Source organism: Solea solea, chromosome 6 (assembly GCF_958295425.1).
Source record: "Solea solea chromosome 6, fSolSol10.1, whole genome shotgun sequence".
In the NCBI taxonomy this organism is placed as follows: domain Eukaryota; kingdom Metazoa; phylum Chordata; class Actinopteri; order Pleuronectiformes; family Soleidae; genus Solea; species Solea solea.
Window position 1 is genome coordinate 29,537,851 of NC_081139.1, and position 21,901 is coordinate 29,559,751.

Genomic DNA, 21,901 nt, shown 5'->3' on the forward strand with positions numbered 1-21,901 from the left:
GGAGTCTTCATACCAGAATTTCAAATCAAACAACAGAAACGATTAAGCGATAATGTATCAGTGCACACAGGAGAACTCACTGCTATTCTATTAGCAGAAATACAACCACTGAAAAAAATCATCTGTTCAGACTCAAGTTCATCACTCATAAGTTTACAATCCAGCCATTCTGAAAACAGACAAGACCTCATTATAGAAATACAACCAACATTATATAGAATTCAGATGATGGGACTCACAGTAATATGTTTATGGATACCAGCACACATTGGGGTTAAAGGCAACGAAATAGCAGACAAGGTGGCAAAAGCAGCAACGGGACATAATAATATAGATCTAGCAATAAAATTAAGCAAAACAGAAATACACAGCATCATTAAACACAAACTAAAGGAAAGATGGCAAAACAATGGGAGGAGGAGAGGAAAGGAAGATGGTTTTACAGTATCCAAAGAAAAGTGGGAGTGGCTAGGCGCACAGAAAGATGCAGGAAAGAGGAAAATATAATATCGAGGATCAGATTTGGCCATACGGGATTATTATTTCTTATCAATAAACACAATACAGACAGATGTGATCACTGTGGGCAGGAGGAATCCATTCATCATGTTATTACACAATGTCAGAAATATCAAAGGGAGAGAGAAGTGATGATTAGAAAGCTGAGAGACATTGATGAGGAATGGGAGTTGGTAGAAGTATTGAGCAAGAACCAGAGTGAGTGCTACAAAATATTACTGCAGTTTCTTAAGACTACAAGGTTGATTGGGAGGATATAGGATGTGTGAGTGTGTGTATGAATAGGTGTATTTATATGTAAATAGGTGGGTTTTTTTGTGTGTTTTGTAGTGTGTATATCTGTATATATATATAGCAATATATATATATAGAGATATGGATATAATTATTAGTAGTATATATATATATATATTATTTATTATTTATTTATTAATCTTATTATTATTATTATTATTATTATTTTATTTTTCAAGAAATTGTTCAGTTGGATTAACATTTCGATCCACACTCCATACCAGATGGTGGCAGTAATGCACCAAATCGTTGTTTGCCAACCGCCATTAAACCTCAGAAAAGAAGAAGAAGCAGGTTTGTGCAGTGAAGACCTCCTACCTGTGGGGGCGCTGTTTCATGTTGTCCTGTAATTGCGGCGCACGCGGAAAGGAAACCCGCCATTGAAGCAAATCCTCAACGTGAGTGTTGCGTTGAAAGCTGTCTCGGTGAAAACAGCAAATATTTCTTTGTTCAAGCTGCCGCTGGTGTTTTGCTGGAACGATGGCGTACAGAGGACAAGGACAGAAGGTCCAGAAGGTTATGGTGCAGCCCATTGTATCCTTTTAATCGCCGTAAACCAAGTCACGCGCTCCGAGTGTTTAGCAGCTAAGCTAGCTACACAGCGCTTTAGCCAAGTAATCGTTCGTATTCAATGAACGTGGACGAGGTTAGAGTTTAATTTCAGAGGTTAATACGTGTTTAATCAGGTTATTTTCACGGAGCAGAATTAGTTTGGTTCTTGTAGACGTAGATTTAGCAGAACTCCGTGCGGGACTTGATGTATTTGTACTGTGTATTGTGTTGTGTTAGCTAACAGTCAGTACTAATGGAGCCAAAACAATGAATTTTATAAGTAGACCTTATATGCGTTAGTGTTTTGAGAAACTATCCAGTGTTGAACCAAATATCAACAGTATGTTATATTTACATTCTCTAATAAGATGATGTGCTTTTTTCTGTGTGATTTTGCAGCGTTTATATTTGCGTGTGTCTTCAAGGTGATTGATGCTATAACGACAATGTGTTCATTAAATTATCCAACATTCGTAAAGTAAATTATTTATTGCTCTTTTCAGATAAGTGTTAAGGCTTTAAAGAAATAAGAGAGATACAGCTTTTAAAATATCAAACTTAGAAAATTCTATGAAATTCTATTTTTGAAATTTAGCCTTAGGAAGACTGAGATTTAAAACAAATCCCCTTTACAAAGAAGAGCCTTTAAAGGCAGAGCACAGTGCTTTTCTTTTAGGATTAATGTAACATTTACAGAATCATAAAATATCAATATAATCAACAGTAAGTGATCATACAGGACGTTTTATCGGTTTAAACATATACTGCCAGAGTTACATGACTCCTATGGTGTGTTTCCATTACACAGTTCTGGCACAGTGCAACCCAGCAGTTTATTTTTTTGCTTTTTCATTAGTGATAGTATCTGGTACTTGTTTTAGTCAAGATTCCAATGCCGCATTTCCACTGGCACTACTCGCCTCGCCACGGCATGGTTTAAGTAGCGTTTCCTCTAGCATAGTACCTGGTACCAGGTACTATTTTTAATACCTGCTCAGGCAAGGTTCCAAAAGTGTGCTGAGTAAGTAACTATGTGATGATTGGTCAGACTGCCAGCCATTGACTGGCCAGAGTGCTGTCACAGGAAGAGATGTCCCACACACAAATCAAGCCGTACAGCGCCCAACTGTAGATCACTTAAAACTACTTAACAATCCTAAAAACGTGGGTTAATCTCCAACAACTACAGGAGTCTGGTGTAAAGTCACTAGTGTTTGTGTGTGTCGCGTATAAAACAAAGTCACCGCAGTTTCACTCAGCCGTGCATTGATGACTCCTGTGAGACCATTCCAAGCCAATGGAGCAGCAAGGTGGATGTCTCTTTTTCCCAATTTCGAAAGTGATGTCTGGAAAAGTCTAATGTGTGATCATCAGGCAAAATTATGTGGAAAGAATTAACATAAGTAAGTCGCTTTGGATAAAAGCGTCTGCCAAATGACATGTAATGTAATGTAACATTTTTGTTTGTTTGGTCACTTAATTTCCTTAACTCCCCATACCAGAACCTAATTTTCAGGTATCTTCAGAATGTAAGTATTTAGGCCAACATCATTGTATACTCTCTTCTCATTTGATTTTTTTGTGTTGTCTGTATGCAGTGGAATTTTCTCACCTGCTATGATTTCCTCATTTCCAGCGCTCGCGTATCCAGGTCTGGTTGTATGAACAGGTCAACATGCGGATAGAGGGCTGCATTATTGTAAGTTATCCATTTGCTCTGTTTCTGTTTGAAGGAACTGTGTAAATGTTTTATTTTTCAATGTTTCAGTGTTGTGAGTATGGCAATTATCAGTAAGTAGTCCAAAGAGGATTCTAACAGCATGGTTGCTTTTGACCAGTCAGATTTGGAAAGTAAGGTTTCTGACTGAGTGACTTGACCCTGATTTATCTCAGTAACAGCCGTAATAAGAGTTTGAATTGTCTAAAATCAGGGGTGCCCAACCTTTTTTGACCCAAGATCGAGTTTTCAATTAGCCAACCTACCGAGATCTACCAGTCCAGTGTCAACATTGCAAACCCACACACATCGTTTCCAGCATGCAGTAACTAACCTCTGTCACACCCTGACTCTAAAGGCATTACAAATATGCACGATACACCACTTTAAGGAATAACAAAGTCATTTATTGAACAACTCTCGTAGCTCCTGTGTACTGTTTTATAATGCCGCTCCAGGTTCCCTTTCTTTGTCAACGCCACATAACACACATACACCCAAAAATATATTTCTTTATTATTTATTCCAACACCCCTCGCCTTGGGATCAGTCCGCAATCCAGCAGTAGACCGCAATCGATTGGTTGGGCACTCCTTCTCTAAATGCTTAGGAAAGGAGCTTCATTGTGTCCTTATCATCTTGAGTGTAGGACACACTGGAGCCATCCTAAGGAAAGATATGCCTAGTCAAAATAGTCACAAATTCTAGTATTTGGCTTAGAACATACCATACAAGCATTTTTTATTATTGTTTTTTTGTAATAATTAAAACAAATTCTTATTTTTCAGATTCTTAAAAGTGATTTTCTTTTGTGTAATAGTGATTCAGACAGACTATACAAATGGACATATAGTCTTGATGCTATGACAGATTTTGCAACTGGAAATTCAGACATCACTTGCAACCAAGTACCTTTTTGGACAATACCAAATTGCCTTATAAATCAACTGAGAAGTAGAAGATCCTTGTTCTACAGACTTTCATTTCAACGGTTCTTTTTGGAACCAGCACAATGACCCCCTGGTCCTGCGACTTCCATCCTAATTATGAGTCTATAGTTTTCAAACTGGAAGTTTACATCAATTTTTAGGCATGTCACAATCCGATATGGATATATTGGTCCGATATCAGCCAAAAAACAAATGCATTATATCGGACTGCCTCTTCGATATAAGCGCTCCGATACAAGCAGTCCATTCCGCTCCAGCACTTATATCCAGCAGTGCCCGTTGTGATCACATGGGCTCTGTGTGTTGGATGCATGTAGGGACCACATGATCACAACAGTGTAGGTGTGCTACTGCTATTTCAGAGGTTAAACATTTTTCAGCGATGTTTTAAATGTGTCCTGAAGCTCCACACACACGGCGCTAAGTACGTCTGCAGGGCCGGTTTACCTGCGGGACGAGGCACTCAGAATCCAAAATAGTGAAAACAAGGGGGTAGTTCTCTGAAGACACGCTGTTACCTGTGAAACACGGGTCCTCTGAAAACACCCCCATTAGCACTTGGTACTTTCCTCCTGATGAAATTAACCATAGACTGTATGAAATTAACATGGCAAAAAATCCAGTATTCTTATGAAGGTTAAAATTTATGTAACCCATTGGTTATTAATAAACGGGTCAGTTTTTCTCATACCTACTGTTGCTGACTATTGTTCTCTGTTTAAGTAATATCACTTTATCAAGCCTATTCTAGCATTCCACACTACAAAATAAGTCATTATAGTATGTATGATTCGTGTAGATATTGTATCGGATCGATATCAGCCAATACTCAAGGCTGCTACATCGTTATCGGAAGTGAAAAAGTTGTATTGGGACCTCCCTATCAATTTTCATATAGTCTAATAATTATGTCCAAGTCTTCTGTCATTTCTGAGTGTTATGATGATCTGCTGTTAACCACTGTCATTTTGAAGTCTCTGTAACATGAATAGGTGGCAAATGATTGAGGCTGAAATGGGCAGTAGAATTAATTAGCTTTCGTCTTCTGTCTCAGGGTTTCGATGAATACATGAACCTGGTTCTAGATGATGCTGAGGAAGTCCACATGAAGACCAAGAACAGAAAGCCGCTGGGTAAGAGTAGACCCAACGGTCTGACCTCCTTTTGGTTTGAAACTTTCATGTGTTATTACTGACCTCACTTATGATATGACACACATGCATGTATTGTGGATTTAGTGCAAATAGCCCCTGTCTGAACATCAGAAAATAAGAAGCCATCTTAAATATGGTGTGGATGCAATTGTGCGAGTCATCCCCGGGGAAATCAAAATGAGATTTTTGATAACAATCCATTGAATGAAAATGAATATCAACTATGAAACTACTTTTCCTACTAAAAATGTAATCCCTCCATTAGTCTAAAAACACACAATAAGAAGGTAAAGTAAGGTTAGTAAATCATGTGATGTCATTGCTGAATATTGTGTTTCTTTTCATATATATTGCTATACACTAAGATGAAGATAAATATAACAAAAACAGATTAAAATGAAGGAATTTTATTTATGCAAAAACGTTTTTAAAGGCCGAGCTCTACACTGTTAACTGTAGAGGGCGCACCGATTGTGCCGCTGTTGACTGAATGTGGGGGACACGATGGTTGTTTGCGATGTGTATATCGTGCATGTTTATCGCAATCATGATATATTTTCGGTATACAGTATTTTGCCACCCTTGTGTTTCTGCTGTGCAAACCAATGCTTACACAAAAATGACAACGAACAGGACACCAGAAGAAAGCAACTGCTAAAAATGTAATGATAAAAACTATTATCTTTTGGTTATTTTGGTAATTAATTAGTTATTTAGTCCAGAAAGTGTGGAAAAATGTCATCAAGTGTTGTATCTTTGCATCCATCTTCCTTATCTGCCTCACCTCCACTTCTGTCTTTGTCTCCCAGGGAGAGTCATGTTGAAAGGAGACAACATAACTTTGCTGCAGAGCGTGACCACCTAGGGCGATGAAGGCACCCCCAAATCATCTTGCCTTTGAAAGTTTTTTTTTTCCCTTGTTTTTCTGTTGTTTTTTTAAATGAAAAAGATCCATCTGTGTTAATGTAACAGGAATATTGTGAGTGTTTCTTTATACGACATGGATCCACTTTGAAAATAAAGTTTGGTTTTTCTTACGACTCATGTCTGAACTTCTCTTGGCCCATTTGTAACCTCCTAAACACATTCACTATATAGGCCTTTGGCTTACACTGCCCTCAAGTGGCAGACAGCGACAGTACAGTCCAGTTATGTAGGTCAAACTCCGGCTTACAGTAGTGGCTCTTGGTTTCGGACATTTGAGTGATTTTGTCATTTTGTGTTGCTTTACAGAGGACATACTTTAGTGCGAAGTGGTAAAAGTGAATTTAAATTTAATTTATTCCAAGGAACATTAAGTTGAATTTAGACACGGTCCCTGGTGTGTATGTAAAATCACGTATTTAACTAGACCCATTAAGTTTAAATGTACATATCTTTTTGGGAAAAACCTAACATCTTTCTATTCTGAATTTATCAAAATATTTTTTAGAAACCGATATCGGGGAAGAACGGAAAATTAGGAAAAAGTAAACTAAAGATTTTTGTACTCAACAACGTAATTACGTAGTAGTTCATGCAACGCAACGTGTCCCTGTTCCGTGGACTGGGAAGCCCCTAGCGCTGAGCTGCCAACGCCCGGCGTAAAGACCCAAATAGAGGATACGGTAAGAGAAAAATGTCAATATTTATGTAATTATCATGCAACTGTGGTCGACCTGTAGTCTGAATCTCGTCAACAACACACGTGCTGTGTACTCGTGTGATGTATTACCTGTAAACATCAGTTAAAATGCATCATTTGGCCACCAGCATCCGCTAAGGTTAGCTCAGCTAGTTAGCCAGGAAGCCGACAGTGGGGGACAGACACACAACAAATGTAATGGACTGCTTAGCAAATCACTGTCGTGGAACTGAATTCACACACATCACGTCGAATTCATGGGTGATTTCAGTTAAATATGGAATCTGTCAGCATGCAAGTTAAGTCAATAAACAGCTCCTCGCTAGCACTTTATTCACAACGGAGCTCAATAAAAAGCCTAACAGACCTTTAGCCGCTGTTTTTTCCTGGTAAATTGAAGCATAAATTAATTGTACAGTCGTATGTTTGGTTGCAAAGCTGCTGGTTCCGTGGACTGAGGTTATTAAAAACACGGACAGCTGCTGGCTTCATCGTCTGTTTAAACCACCGACAGGAAGAAGGCCAGATTGAGGCCGAAATACAGCAGCTAAGGCTGCGTGCGTCCGAGCTTGGATATGGTCAGTCTTTTGCCTGTCGTCATTCCCGCTATGCGACATTTAAATAGTTTTAACTTGTCGTTTACGACGATTAGTGTCGTTTTGAGTTTCTCAAATCGTTCGTGGTCACCATGCCAGTCTCTCAGAGTTGCGTTTTTCCATCAATTGGCAGTATTATGTTGGATGGATAGCACAGGAAAATGGCCTGACTCTGGATTGTATGTGAAGTCTTCAAACGACCCATAACTGAATGTTTTGGGATTAACCTAGAGCGAAGAAGTTGGATAATCCAGTCGTAATCAGCGGCGGGTAATTCTGTCAGTGTTGAGTTTTGTACAGATATGCTCTGTGCTCAGATCCGATCACGTTCTGTGATTTTAATGCAAGATATTTTATACTCGCACACACTGTTCCTCCAGCTTTATGTAGGATGAACCACCACATCAGCCTGGCTCTCAGCAGATTTAAACGGTAGTATCCAAGATGGCCTGGCCTCAGTAGTACTGCTGACAGATGAACACAAAAGTCTGGCTGTTGTCCATGGACACAGACTTACTTGGATGTTTTGCATGGAAGTTTGTATATTACATGTCATTTTACATATATCAGAGTTATATTCACTCTGGATCTTTAAAAAAACAAAACAAAAAACGAATCATACTCACTTTTTTACTCGTTGCCAAAGGCTTTAACTTTGTTGTGTTTTGCAATGTTGGGACTGTAATATATGTCTGAAAATCCTGACTTATGAGTCGATTATTACATCCGTTTATTAAAATATGCTGAACCCTTGGGACAATGGTCCAAATATCCAGGTAGCAGTGAGCAATGTTTAGACGCGGTGCAGAAAGGGAACAGCTCATTTCTTGTTTTAAAATGTTATGAATAACTTACATCCCCAGAACATATGATGTATTTTTTTATTATTTTTAGTAACCTGATTTTTTTTAAAGCAGCACACCACACAGTGTGTGTAATCACATTTCTCTTTTCATCTTTGAAATATTTAATTATACAATCTGATTTGACCTTCACAGACACAAAGAACACTCTGCATCTCATCTGAACCAAAAACTAATTGATCAGCTGTGACTGATTTATATAGTTTAAGCCTCTGCCACTGAATCCCAGTCTTTTAGAAGTGATATTAAGTTGTGCTAATCAGTAATGGCTATATCTCTTAACTTGTATCTTGCATGTCAGGACATAGAGTACACATTTCATTTATTTTAGTAGTTAACAGGGGTAGTTGAGGTTTATTTGAAGTGTGGTACTTGAAAACAAGGAAACACGAATTCTAGCCACATAACAAAAGGCTTACCTTATAAAATTCATGTCTGCTTAAGTCTGCAATAGCTTCTCCCTGCCACTGCATAGCCTTTCTCTGCTAACTGCACACTTTCCCACACCAAAGCCCAAAGAGAAAGTCAGCCATTTTACATCTTGGCACACAGGAGTTGTTGATCCTCTGTTGCTTAAGTAAGTTCAGATCTGTTATTTGTTATTATGGTATTTCAAATCCTTTTGTTCAGATTTACTGAAGTGACAAACTTATCAAATAAGACAACAGTGTACATCTCATGTGTCCCTGGAAGCATTGAAACATTGACTTTCTCTATGGGCTTTGGATCAGGAGAGTAAGTGATTTACAACATCTGTTTCCAGTCAGTAAGTATTCCAGTATTGGCGAGAAAAAGCAGCAACCATATTCTTAAAATATGTCACTTGAGTGATACGTTATTCCTGGTGCCAGGGGCGCACACAGCAGTCAGCAAGTCAGTGCTGACAATGCGTCAGTTTGGGTAACAAAGAAAAGAATTCTCTTTGGGTAAATTCCTTATACCCAAATGCTGGACAAGCCAGTGTTTGGCTTCCTTTCATGCCACCTGTTCATAGCTTTACGGTTTTATCCACACAGAAACAGAACTTTCCCCACACAATCTTTATGTGTTGCTGTAATGCGGCTACAGATAGACATCAAAATAGGAGAAGGAGACTTTGAGCTTGCCCATAAAGCATGTTTTCCAAAAAAAAAGCATTTCAGTGTTACAAAAACACTGTTTCCGCTAAATAAGCTGATACTAGGGATGCATGATATTGGACTTTTTTCAGGAGTGCATAGGCCGTTAACCAATATTATTTGTGTTATATATGCAGAGGTAATTTAGTCTTTAGAAATTAACACAATATTTATCATATCCATGTCACTGCAGATTTTCATTGTGCAAAATAAATAAACATCAAAAAAGTGTTGGTGAGGGTGCAAGCAGAGATCTTGAGGAGGTAACAGCCTTTTTAGTCATTAGTCACATGGGGGTTGGGGGGGATCATATGGTATGTTTGCCTATATCTGATAATACAATTTAAATCACTATCGGCCGATATTTAAGGCTGGGCGACATGGCTTATAGATTATCTGTATATTTTTAGGCTATATCCCAATATACGAGACATATGTGGATATAAGGCTGCACTCAATACATTTCTCTGGACTCATGAAAAGTTTTCTTAAAGGAGTGACAATACACTGTAAAATAAAATATATTCCACTTTTTATGATCTTAAAATACACTCCTTACCTTTTATTTCAGATAAAATCTTTGGCCATTTAATGTTAAATGGAGTATATTTGCACGTGTTGAAGAAACAATGATATCGTGCTGATTATATATAGATTTTACAGTGCATCTTTAGTAGATAGGATAAAAAACTAGAGGATTTCCATGATCTCTCATCTCATCCTCATACATGCAGCAGTGGTGCAAATGAGAAGTTAAAAAGCTGTTTGATAAAACTAACGTGTGTGTGTGTGTGTACACTGTATCTCTCTCTCCCACTTTCTCTCTATGTGTGTTTTCTCTCTTGCCCTCCCTGACTTGTGTGCGTTTGTGCACTCTCTTTCAGTGTCCACCAGTGTCTTCTGTGTGTGTTGTATTTCTCTGTGTAAAGATTTACTGACATGTTTAAAACATCAGGATGTGTCTAATTTGTACTTCACTGGAGAGAAACTGTGTTTAAAGTTTAAAGAAAGCCATTAAAACAGTCTTTGAATTTAAATATACATTTTGTGTTGATTCTACATCCGTTCCATGATTTTATATCAATAAATATCTGTTATAAGCTTCAGGTTTATTTTTGCGATTAATTACAGAAAATTGTGCGATGAAGTAGTTAATTGCTTTAATCAATTGACAGCCCATATATATGTATGTGTATATATATATATATATATATATATATATATATATATATATATGGAATAATATTAAATGAATAATAGAAAATGAACATATATACATACATAAATATACAATAATATAGTGCAAATAGTGCAACGTACGTGTATGAGATGGGGAGAGAGGGAAAAGATGATGAGAGGGATGATGATGCTGGGGGCTCCTGCGGAGTGGGACGATTGTTTGATATATTGCCAATCAAACAAGAATGAAAAAGTTCTGAGCTTTTCTCTTTGTGTCTGCTGGACATCACCTGTACTCTGTTCTTTGATCAAACGTTAGGTGTCTGCAGTTTAGTCCCTCCTCCTGCTTCACTCAGTGACACCCCCACCCCCACTCAGTGGTGCAGAGCTCTGCAGTGGCTTAGCGCTGACATACTGGTTTGTGTACGGGAGAAACGGGGGAGCGCTGTGGTCCACATGCTACATGAGTTGCCTCAAAAATGCTCACTGCATCAAGCTACTTTTTGTCTTCCAGACAGCTTCAAGGTCAATTTAAATGAGGTTAATTTCCCATAACAGCAGGAAAACAAATGTAAATAGTCAAACTAATGATGGCTGAGTGTCGTGCTGCAGCTAGCAATTGTTTTCATGATGAAAATGACTAACCTTTAATTTCATTCAGTGCTTCAGCACTGTTGTTGTCAGCTCACGATCACTGTCATGGTTTACTGGGACACTGTAGTAGAATGGTGTATCTATAATGTTCGTCACTATTCTGTGCTTTTCTTGCCATGATCAAAGTGTCACTTGTGAAAAGGCTCATTCATGAAGAAGACACTGACAGTCTTTCTGTACTGGCTGTGGACAGGAACTGTTTCCTACTGTCATGCAGCTGAATCTGTGACCTTTAATGATGGCATTGTTTGGTTCCTGACAGTTTTCAGGACCTAGTCCCCCCCCCCCCCCTTTTTTTTGCACAGTTTAAACTATAGTATATATCTATTACTCCAGCCACACGTCAAAATGTATATATGTATATGTCAAAATGTTTGTTTCTATGTCGATAAGTCCAGTCTTTCTTAAGCACACCCTCTGCTCGGGCTGCGCGATTCTTTTTGCTTAGAATCGAGATTGTTTGGCATGATTTTTACAAATGGAAATGTTTATTGCACTCATGAACAAAAGATTAGAAACATTCAATAGGCATTCAAGTGGCTTTAGTGTTCTTTAGGCCCTGAATTATTGTTTTTATTATTGTAGTGGCTTAAGTGACTTATGGTGTGTTTCCACTCACTCGACTCGTGACGTCATAACCAGGGAAAATGCGTCGCCAGGCTGCCGTGCACTGATTGGTCAGAGTACCGTCACAGGCAGAGGCACAAGAATCTAAGTGAACAAAGCTAAACTGTAGATCAGTTAAACAGACTTAACAATCCTGAAAACCAGGGTTTACATCACAGCACACAGGAGTCGATGTCGATGCAGTGCTGCCTCCATCAGCAAGTTCAAATGTGTTGTCTTTTTTATTTCAGTGTTTAAAATTCTTTGTTTGGTCTTATGAAAGAGACACAAACATATCAAATGAAGGAGCAGCTCAATTGTCCCCGAGCTAAAAACACACTGATTTTCTTTATGGACTTGTGGCATAGTGAGCATTTTACAAAATACACGATCCAGTTTGAAAATAGGCAAAACTAAGGAGCAAAAGCATTCTTAAGATTGTATTTGGTTATGTGAATGTCTGGTATTCCTGCTGTGTCCATTTCTCATGCTGGTCGCTTGCACAGGAAACAAGCCAGACTCACACAGCGTTGACTATAATGTCAGAACTTCACACAACCACACTTAAAATAGTGTTTCTCAAACCTGGAAATGATGTTCTCAAATGTCTTGTTTTGTCCACTAACCAGAATTATTCAGTTTGAATGATTTATTTGTTTTATGGAGCAAAGAAACCAGAAAATATTTATATTAAAAAAGCTTAGAAATAAGAACACAAAAAACCTATACATTGATTATCAAAATATTGACAATAAATATAATATAATTATTTGTCACCAGCTGTGAATAAAGCTCTGTATAGCGTTTCAGTCCTTTAAACGAGTCAATGTAATCTGTTTGTACACCGTTTGTGATGTCCGGACAATTGAAAAACTATGGACTGGCGATCTGTCCAGGGTGTGACCTTGCCTTTTGCCCTATGTCAGCTGAGACTGGCCCAGCACCCTGCACGACCCTCATGTGGAGGATATAGCAGTAGAAGATGGATGAAAGCAGAGAAATAGAGCTTTGCACCCATATACTTGTCATTACAGTAGCCCTCAGGACTTCCCCTCACAGACGAGAATCACTAGCACGTCACACGTTTGTGGCATCAGCTTCTCAGTACTGTCATTCCTAAATGGTTGAATAACTGCCAAGTATCGAAAATGAAAGTTCTCTTGGATAAAGGGACAGAAGCACTCACTCGTGGGACATTTTTTGACAATTCTTAACTGGTGGTGACTAGAGGAGGTTTTCTTCTGTGTCCATACAGTTCAGGCTTTCTTTTCTTTTCTTTTGAAGGGATTACTGACAAGTTTGTCATGGACTCGTCTCCCCATGCTCTGCTCTATGCTTTCTTCTCCCTCTGTGTCTCCTCCTCGTACAAAACAATGTCCATGTGGTATAGTAAAGTTGCAACTAAGACCACGGTTATCCACAGATTCAAGGCTGCAAAAGATACCAGTAATATCTTGTTTAAAATGTTACCAAGAGGATACAATGAAATGTGTTTCTTGTTATTTGACTTCATGTAAAGGCTATATGTGTGTTCTGTGTAGATTATAGGTATTGATATTTGATGGGGAGAGTGTCTGCAACTTATTAGTGCCTGCTGTGAATTAAAAAGTTTTTTCTCTCCATTTGTTTTTCTGTTTCAGATCTTGAATGAATAGAAAAGACTATCAAACACAGCTATGCAGACCATCAAGTGTGTTGTAGTTGGTGACGGTGCTGTGGGTAAAACCTGCCTGCTCATCTCTTACACCACAAACAAGTTTCCCTCTGAATATGTACCTACGGTAAGTGTACGCCTGACTGCAACATTACAGATGATAACTGCCAGTGTGTAGAAATGTGTAGCTGTTAGTCAGTTTCTAGCTCAATGGACAATTTAACATTGATACTGTTTTATGATGAAATGTTGTGTGTGAAAGCTTAGCCCCGCCCTGTGAGCTGATGTCATCGATAATAGTTTAAACAGCTTAAAACACTTCTACATAACACAGGATTGGGAAGCTCTCGGTGCCCCATGATTCAATTACAATTCAGAAATATAATGAAGAATTGGTCTTTGAACATGGGGCGTTTAATGCTCCACAATCAAATAATCAGATGTAGTAACTTCCAAAACACCGTGTGAACCCGGCAAAGAGACATCGCACCTTTAACAGCAGTGATGAAATATTTTTCATTCATTCTTCACTACTTTATGATGATTGACTTGAGTTTTTTTGTCTGTGTTGCAGGTGTTTGATAACTATGCTGTTACTGTAATGATTGGAGGTGAACCCTACACTCTGGGCTTGTTTGATACAGCAGGTATGTCTTTTCATTTTCTAACCATCACCCAGGGTGTCCAGTTGATGTCATTATTTTCTGATTAGCACTATTCTGTTGTGAAATGTTTCTTAAAGTGCAATTTAAGTCTCAATAAATAGAGTTGCAGTGTCTTTGTGAATAAACCCACATTTACTCTGACAGATTGGAGTATTGTTTTGGTTGTGTTGCTGTGATCTGATCCTGTTTCTCTTTGGTTTCTCCAGGTCAGGAAGACTACGACAGGTTACGACCTCTGAGTTATCCTCAGACAGACGTCTTCCTCGTCTGTTTCTCCGTCGTGTCCCCCTCCTCCTTTGAAAATGTTAAAGAGAAGGCAAGTGAAGCCCATCTTAATGAAGTTTTTTTTTGTATCATTATTGTCATGAAAAATGTCTGAATTCCTCTTTGGTCAAAAATAGTCACATGTTCTGTTATTGACTATATGTCAGTCTTTGTGGTCTGCATTGTCTGCTGGTGCTCCATATTTCTACTGTTGAAGTGCTACTAGTGGGAAGTCTGCTGTATGAAACGTGTGATACAGTGTGCTGATTGTAGCCCCGTTCTTGGTTTGTGTTTCCAGTGGGTTCCAGAGATCACCCATCACTGTCCAAAGACCCCCTTCCTCCTAGTTGGGACGCAGATTGACTTGCGGGATGATCCCTCAACTATAGAGAAGCTGGCAAAGAACAAGCAGAAGCCCATCACTCCAGAGACGGCCGAGAAGCTGGCCAGAGACCTCAAGGCTGTGAAATATGTGGAATGCTCAGCCCTCACACAGGTAATATACTCAAGATACTGTACTGTGTGCATACACATGATTCACAGTCACACACACACACACACAGAATGCAATGAAAAAGTGAAGGAAAGTGGAGGTAATGAGGAACCTGTGCATTTCCCCCTGGTCTGTGCATGCTGTGGTGAAACTGAGTTTTGTTTTGCATGCTGGTTTAGTGTCAGTGATGGATATTACTTTTGACTTAAGTGGTTTTATGAATTAAAAATGATCAGTTGTGTCATGAGGCTCAGAAAGCTGTGTGTAGATAGTGTATAGTTAGGTTTGTGTTTTCTATGTTTTCTTCTTTGTTGTTCGCCCATCCAGACTATATCAATGACTACATTGATCCAGCAGATTCCCCATTTTTTTAGTGCTTTAATTTGCCAGGAAAGTGTGGATGGCAGGTGTATCCAGAGCGAACTAGTGCAGTTTCACATGAAAACTGAGTCGTGTGCATGGAGCCACAGAGCTAACTGTGTTAGTGAAAGTGTGTTTCTGAGGGACTCTCGTTTCAACAGCAACAAATCAACCAATAACAGCAAATCTTACTTCTGAAAATCAAATATTTGATGACATTTGAAATGTTTTGGTGAAGTTAATTTGGATTTGGTCATGCAGGTAGACCTACTGCTGAGCCAGTACCATACTCACTGTCGACCCCATACTGGACAAAATGACTGCATCAGATATTGGAGAGATTCAAATGTATGCTTGTCTATACACAGGCTGTTACTGTAAATAAAAATCAGTAGCATCATTTTAGCTGAGTCATGTCATGGGCTGTTCATTTCTTCTCTATGGGAGAAGAAGATTTGTTACACAGTTGGAGAATTCTCTCTTTGAAATAGCTTGAAATGTCTGTAGTTGGCAAATGTTAAGGAAGAAGTGGTGTCACGCCAAATATGGAATATTGTACTTAGAACTTTTTTATTATAGTTTGTTCTTGTTAATGTGTTTTTTTATATGGTTTTATTGATTATTGATTATTATTATTTATGGTTTTGTGTATTCTTGAGTTGGTCTGCTTGATCACTTGTGTACACTGAAGCTTTAAAAGTCAAGGTATGGAGCGAGTAGAGTGAACTCAGCAGCACATACAATATGAGTTAGACTTCACTGGGATGAGAACAATAGTGATGATGGAGCCACGGTGTAATTTTGTCCTACTCCCAACTCTGCTACTTCCTTCCTCCCTCCCTCCCTCCCTCCCCTCTCCCTGGCACCACTGCTGCTCAGATGCCAGTGTCATTTCCTGTTTCCTGTGCTGCCTGTGAAATCCACACTACTGCACGTCACCCTTCATCTCTGTAGCATCTGTCCGTGTTCTGCCATGTTCCTCTCCTCCTCTGCCGTCTCTCACTCTCCGTGTTTGCCGTGCTAACCATGCTCTTGTTCTCTTCCTTCTCCTGTCTTTGTAGCGAGGGCTGAAGAATGTATTTGACGAAGCTATCCTAGCTGCCCTCGAGCCGCCTGAGACGCAGAGAAAGAGGAAATGCTGTATATTTTAAACTCTCTGTGCCATTGCTCTCATGGTTGCCATTCGTCTCCTTCCCTCTACCCCCTGACACTCTCTCTATTTACATCCGGACTAGCCTCAGCCATCTAACTAACTAACCCTCAGTTTTTCTGGTCCAGTCTAACTCGCCACAAACTACTCGTCTGTAGAGACACTGCATTGTTGATGACTAATATTTGTTTTGGCCTCAAATAACTTGCCTTTTCTAACTTGTAACTGCTGACACTTGCTTTGCTTGATGTTACTCACTCCATATCTCTTTTCTGGCGTGGTCGGTGTGTCCACCTGCTTCATAAACTGTGACTGCTACAAATGTCTTTTTCTTACTTAGTGCTCATTAATGTGGCTCTTGTACAGGAGTCATTGTACATGGTGTCATTTGTGGCCATTGTTTGCCCCCCCCCCCTGTCCTGGAGTAGTAGTTAATGATAGGGTTTGTACTACAGTGAGGGCGGTGGCTTTGTGGCTTTTCATGACGTCACACTGAGATCGATCTCAACACGAAACAGAGCTTCCATTTCTAATGCTGTGTATTTTTTGTACTACTGTTGATGTCTGATAAAAGAGCATAAGAATATGACTATGGCTGCAAATACAGAGCGTTCAGAAAATATCCAGACCTCTTCACTTGTTTCACATTTATGTTGCAGCTTTACAAAAATAAAAAAAAACACTCATTCTATGAAAATGACAAAGGTTAGATAAAGGAATTCTCATTGCAGTCAAAGAAGATTGACTGATGATTGAGTGATGATTTTAATGGACTGGCCATTATTTAGAAACACACTGTTTATCCAACACAAGTTTGTCAAAGCTGATGCTAAGCTAAACCATGCAGTGTAAGGAGACTGGAATATGTTGAGGGTCAGATCTAAAACTGTTCTGATGCACTGAAAGCTCCCCAGGTTCCTCTCTGCATTATTATATAAGTATGTTATAAGTAGAATCCTTTTAAAGCTGCAGATGGCTGGACTGATAGTAAAATAATGTGTTGTTGAGAGTCTTCCACAAGTTATTATCTGCATGCTGTGTAGTATGCAACCTGGCCAAGATGTGCTCACAGCCCCCTCTGCTGGACAACTGTCTGCTGCACTTCTAGGCTGTATATTTTGAACTGTTTGTTAGCACATGCATAAAGCAAACTCAAGCAAAGTTTTACAGCTGCTAACTAAACAGAGCCATAAAGTTACTGTGAGACATAGAATGCAATCAGTCAATGAATCATTTCAGTGTAGTCACTGGCTGCAGCCTTAGTCTGAACTCCTTTTTCATATGTATGAGAAGGCACTTTCTCTGTCTGTGAAACTCTGCTCATACCCCCCATTTGTCATCAATGGAGTATTGAGTGTCGATGGATGTAAGCAGCATATGATAATGTGGACAAAGTGAAGGGGTGTGAGTCCTGTCTGAATGCTCTGCAGTATGTATTTTAAGTATAAATGTGCCATCAGCTGTGGTGCACGTCCTGCTGTCTCGGCAGGTACAAGATAATTTCACTTAAATCTATGATTGTGTGAAATGACCTGTATAATGAGTTAATAAAGGACAAATGAACGCGCTCTCCTCTCTGGCTCCCTTCTTTTCCCAGTGCTTTGTCAGAGAAGAATGAAGCGGGGTTAGTGAACGCTGCAGGGCTTCGCAGGGCTTCGCAGGGCTTCACTGGTTTACTGCATTAGAGCAGCTCTGGTTACTTCACATGGCTGAGCTCATGGTGGAAGCAGAGTAACACTCCCCTCTTTTCATGAGCATAGTCAGTCTTCATGCTGTAAAATGATGAATCTCAAACGTCAGTGATTTATTAACAGGGACAAACACAGGAGGTGTGTGTGTGTGTGACACAGTAGCTTTTGTGTTGTTGTGTGTTTTCCCTCCACTTTCTTTTATTTCAGCTGCATTTTTGACACTTTATCTCGACCTGTTTTGCACAACTAATCAACACAACCACATGCAACACGAAAAAGGAGTTATTTATTCAGATGTTTGTTTGTTTGTTTCTACAAAATGGTTCTTAAATGGTTTATAACAGGGGGAGTGGAGGATCTAGAAGTGTGTTGGTATAAGGTGCTGACACATGAGTGAACTCTGACCGCAGGGTGGGGAATCAAGGGCTTTTAGAGCAACTGTAAAAAATGAAGAAAAGCAACAGAATGTGTGTATTTCCTGTTTATATAACCTCTTTGTAAACTACACACCTGAAAGGAAGCACTGAAACAGAGCCAATCAGCTGACTGTTTCACTTTGGAACCCCAAGAGAAGGGTGGATATTCTGCTATTATTCCTAATGGAAATGCAAAGAAACACCTCAACTACATTTACTCAAACCTGAACGATCCATTTTTTGTTTGTTCCCTGATTCTTTTTCCTCTGTTCAGCTGAAAATGTGCTTCCCCCTCAACCTTTGTTCTTTTTTATTTCAGCCTTGTGTGTGTGTCTGTTTTGCGATGCCGCCTCATTGAGCCCGTGTGTTTGTGTGTTTGTGTTCACAGAAAGGCCTAAAGAATGTGTTTGATGAGGCGATATTGGCTGCACTGGAGCCCCCAGAGCCCAAGAAGAAACGGAAATGTGTGCTGCTATGAGAGGCTCCTACACACACACACACACACACACACACACACCACCATACAACACATCCTTAAATGCACACACCCACACACACACATAAATAGCCACCTCCCCTGCTCCCGTTACTCCTCCCCTTGCTCAGCCTGATTGACAGCACTGGTCAACAGTTTCACATAATTCTCTGCAATAATACGACACTTCACCCCCAGGTCTGCGTGTGAGACAGAGGAGGAGCTTGATCTGGTCGCCTCAGACAGAGATCCACACACACACACACACACGAGTAGAACTCTAATCTTACATTCATCCTCAGTGTCGCGGCCTCATCAGCGTCTCTTCGTCCTCTGCACTCACACATATGTGTCGCTGTAACACGTGGGGGGGGGCGTGTCTGTCATGGCTGAGTAGCAAGAGTTGCTAAATGCTGCTAAAGCAATGGCAACACATTGTCCAGCGTTGTTGGATGAACAGTGGGGAGAAGAGCGTCCAGAGCTTTTAATCATTGTTTAACATGACGTGAACATTCCTCAACGCAGCACAGCCACTGAATACATATGTATAAGCCCCTCCCAGCCTTCTCATTCATGGCTACTCATGCTGTTGCCCCACCCCCCCATTTCCTACGATCGTCATCAGCCCTACCAGAAGAATTGCAAATAGAGTAGTTTTATTTTCCTCTCCTGAAACACACGACACGTCTGAGATATTTATTACTCTTCAGTCTGATAGGACAGGTGAATATGGCCATGTAGCAGCCAGTCCTGTGCAGAGCTGCAGTGCATTTGGAGTGTGGCGATCACTTGAAGAGCTCAAGCATCTAGTAGTCATGGATCCACAGGAACTGGCCTTTTAGATGCAGGGAATATAAACAGTGTTAGTGGAGCGAGTGGTGTGTCAGGGACCAAGGGAGAAAAAAGAAAAGGTCCGATTTATACGCCATTGCATGACACTTATAAATATATTGATCTGATCCAAAGGAACATAAATGTTCACTGAACACAGACTGTGTTCTTTACAGCTTACATGTTCTCAAATGATTCTATCAGACTGATATTGTTATTCGTCAAAGTCATTACATCTGTGGGATGTTTTCACATGGAGACGACTGAAACCGCGTTAGGTTTTGTCGAGCAGTTACAAAAGTGTCAAATGACGGAGTATAAATCAGACTGAGGAGCAGGACACTGTTGGACACAGTCATCTGATTTCCAGGTCAGTCTGGTGTGTGTGTGTGTGCAGTCTGCAGGACTGTGTCCGCCGTGCTGCATGGAGCTCAACCCTGGTCTCTGCTCTCAATGATCATTATAATGTAAGCTGGCACACAATGTTGATGTAGGCTCCAGGTGTTTTTACCAAAATCTTTTTTTTCTTTATTATTTCTGTTTGTGCTGTATGTACACATATATATATATATATATATATTTATATATATATATATATGTACATACAGATGTGTATATATGTATATATATCTATATATGTACATGCATGTACATATATGTATATGTGTACATATATACACATATGTGTACATATATATTTATATATGTACATACAGATGTGTATATATATACATGCATGTACATATATGTACATGTATACATATATGTATATATGTACGTATGTGTATATATGTATGTATACATACATATACGTATGTATACATACGTATATGTATGTATACATACATATACGTATGTATACATACGTATATGTATGTATACATACGTATATATAAATAAATATAAATATATGAAATAAAGGTTACTTTCACATGTAGCGGTGGGAACTCATCTGAACTCTTCAGCTGCCAGTTTATACAAAGAAAACCTGTGATTGGTTCAGAGTTGAATGAAAACCTCCAGTGACAGAGATGCTGTTTGGTAAAGATCATTTGTTTTTGGTTGGTTGTTGTTTTTCTTTATTGGTGGTCCAGAGTTGAGTTGACATCCAGCCAAAGTCAATATTATTATCATTATTATTATTATTATTATTGTTGTTATTATTATTATTATTATTATTATTATAACCTGTTGTTGTTTTTTGGTGCAAAACCAAATACTTTGTCTGAAGTCTTTGTTCTTTGTATATGCATTCTTTTCAAAAATATTAAACTTATACCTTTATTGCCTTTACCTCTGTTTTCCCTTTGTATTTCTTTCATTTGTATTTTGACTAGTTTACTATCCATGAATTTACTTATGACTCGGAGTGAGAAAGCAGTGTGTGTGTGTGTGTGTGTGTGTGTGTGTGTGGGTCAAACCTAGACTATGATCCATGAACCTTAAGGATCACAGACGTGATAACACTTGTCAGCTGTTGGGAAGTTTTTCAAGATGAAAAGTCAAAGAAGCACACAAAGTGTCATTTTGTTTAAAAATGTAAATAAAAGTACATCAGCAGTTTAACTGAGTCATGTTTTTCATTTCTTCCTTTATGAGACACTCTTGGATGTGTCAGCTGCTTCAACGCATCAGCACACAATCACTTAAAGCTCCACTATTGGCACATTTCCACCAGCTCTACTCGCCTCGCCTCGGCACGGCACAGCACGGCACGGTTTAGGAGCATTTCCACTACCACTGTGGTTTGAGAGCCATACAACAGTATGAAGACGACATGGTACGAGACGCAAAGAGACGACGGTGAGGGTAAGCTCATGGTTGCTATCACTAGCCAACTAGCTCATATACAAGTGTATTTATCGTATTCTAGTATTAAATTACGTTTGTGTTGTCTGTGTGTTTCAGATGATTTTGTCATCGCAAACCGTCGGTCTGGGCGGTAAACCGCGCCGCCGAATGGTGGGATGGGATTAGGGTTGCTAACTGTCCCGTATATTGGGCCTAATTTATTTGTACCGTTTATTGACTGCTACGCTGATCTAACCACTGAATAACAACGACAGCAGCAGTGCT

The 21,901-nt window shown here is 39.4% G+C and overlaps 2 protein-coding genes across 3 annotated transcripts; both read left to right on the plus strand.

Moving 5' to 3' along the window:
* Positions 1 to 1,149: 1,149 nt before the first annotated feature.
* Positions 1,150 to 6,226, plus strand: snrpe (small nuclear ribonucleoprotein polypeptide E). Its single transcript, XM_058631167.1, has 5 exons — positions 1,150 to 1,347; positions 2,868 to 2,894; positions 3,002 to 3,064; positions 5,087 to 5,165; positions 5,996 to 6,226. The coding sequence occupies exons 1-5, from the start codon at positions 1,294 to 1,296 to the stop codon at positions 6,049 to 6,051; spliced, it is 279 nt and encodes a 92-aa protein (XP_058487150.1). The 5' UTR covers positions 1,150 to 1,293; the 3' UTR covers positions 6,052 to 6,226.
* Positions 6,227 to 6,642: 416 nt separating this feature from the next.
* LOC131460555 (cell division control protein 42 homolog) lies at positions 6,643 to 21,118 on the plus strand. 2 transcript variants are annotated; one of them, XM_058631160.1, is made up of 6 exons: positions 6,643 to 6,793; positions 13,467 to 13,607; positions 14,055 to 14,127; positions 14,352 to 14,461; positions 14,708 to 14,905; positions 16,324 to 16,744. In XM_058631160.1, exons 2-6 carry the CDS (start codon positions 13,503 to 13,505, stop codon positions 16,411 to 16,413), a joined length of 576 nt encoding a protein of 191 aa, XP_058487143.1. In that variant the 5' UTR covers positions 6,643 to 6,793; positions 13,467 to 13,502; the 3' UTR covers positions 16,414 to 16,744. The 2 variants fall into 2 exon arrangements, with proteins under 2 accessions (XP_058487143.1, XP_058487142.1); XM_058631159.1 differs by lacking the exon at positions 16,324 to 16,744 and adding an exon at positions 18,908 to 21,118 and having other exon boundaries at positions 6,644 to 6,793.
* Positions 21,119 to 21,901: the final 783 nt, after the last annotated feature.

Bases quoted from the DNA above. Each gene is read 5' to 3' on its own strand.
- snrpe (XM_058631167.1), top strand. From the start codon at position 1,294: ATGGCGTACAGAGGACAAGGACAGAAGGTCCAGAAGGTTATGGTGCAG. The intron at 1,348-2,867 runs GTATCCTTTTAA...TCCCCATACCAG, and splicing joins AGGTTATGGTGCAGCCCATT to AACCTAATTTTCAGGTATCT. The intron at 2,895-3,001 runs GTAAGTATTTAG...CCTCATTTCCAG, and splicing joins TTTTCAGGTATCTTCAGAAT to CGCTCGCGTATCCAGGTCTG.
- LOC131460555 (XM_058631160.1), top strand. From the start codon at position 13,503: ATGCAGACCATCAAGTGTGTTGTAGTTGGTGACGGTGCTGTGGGTAAA. The intron at 14,128-14,351 runs GTATGTCTTTTC...TGGTTTCTCCAG, and splicing joins GGGCTTGTTTGATACAGCAG to GTCAGGAAGACTACGACAGG. The intron at 14,462-14,707 runs GCAAGTGAAGCC...TTGTGTTTCCAG, and splicing joins TTGAAAATGTTAAAGAGAAG to TGGGTTCCAGAGATCACCCA.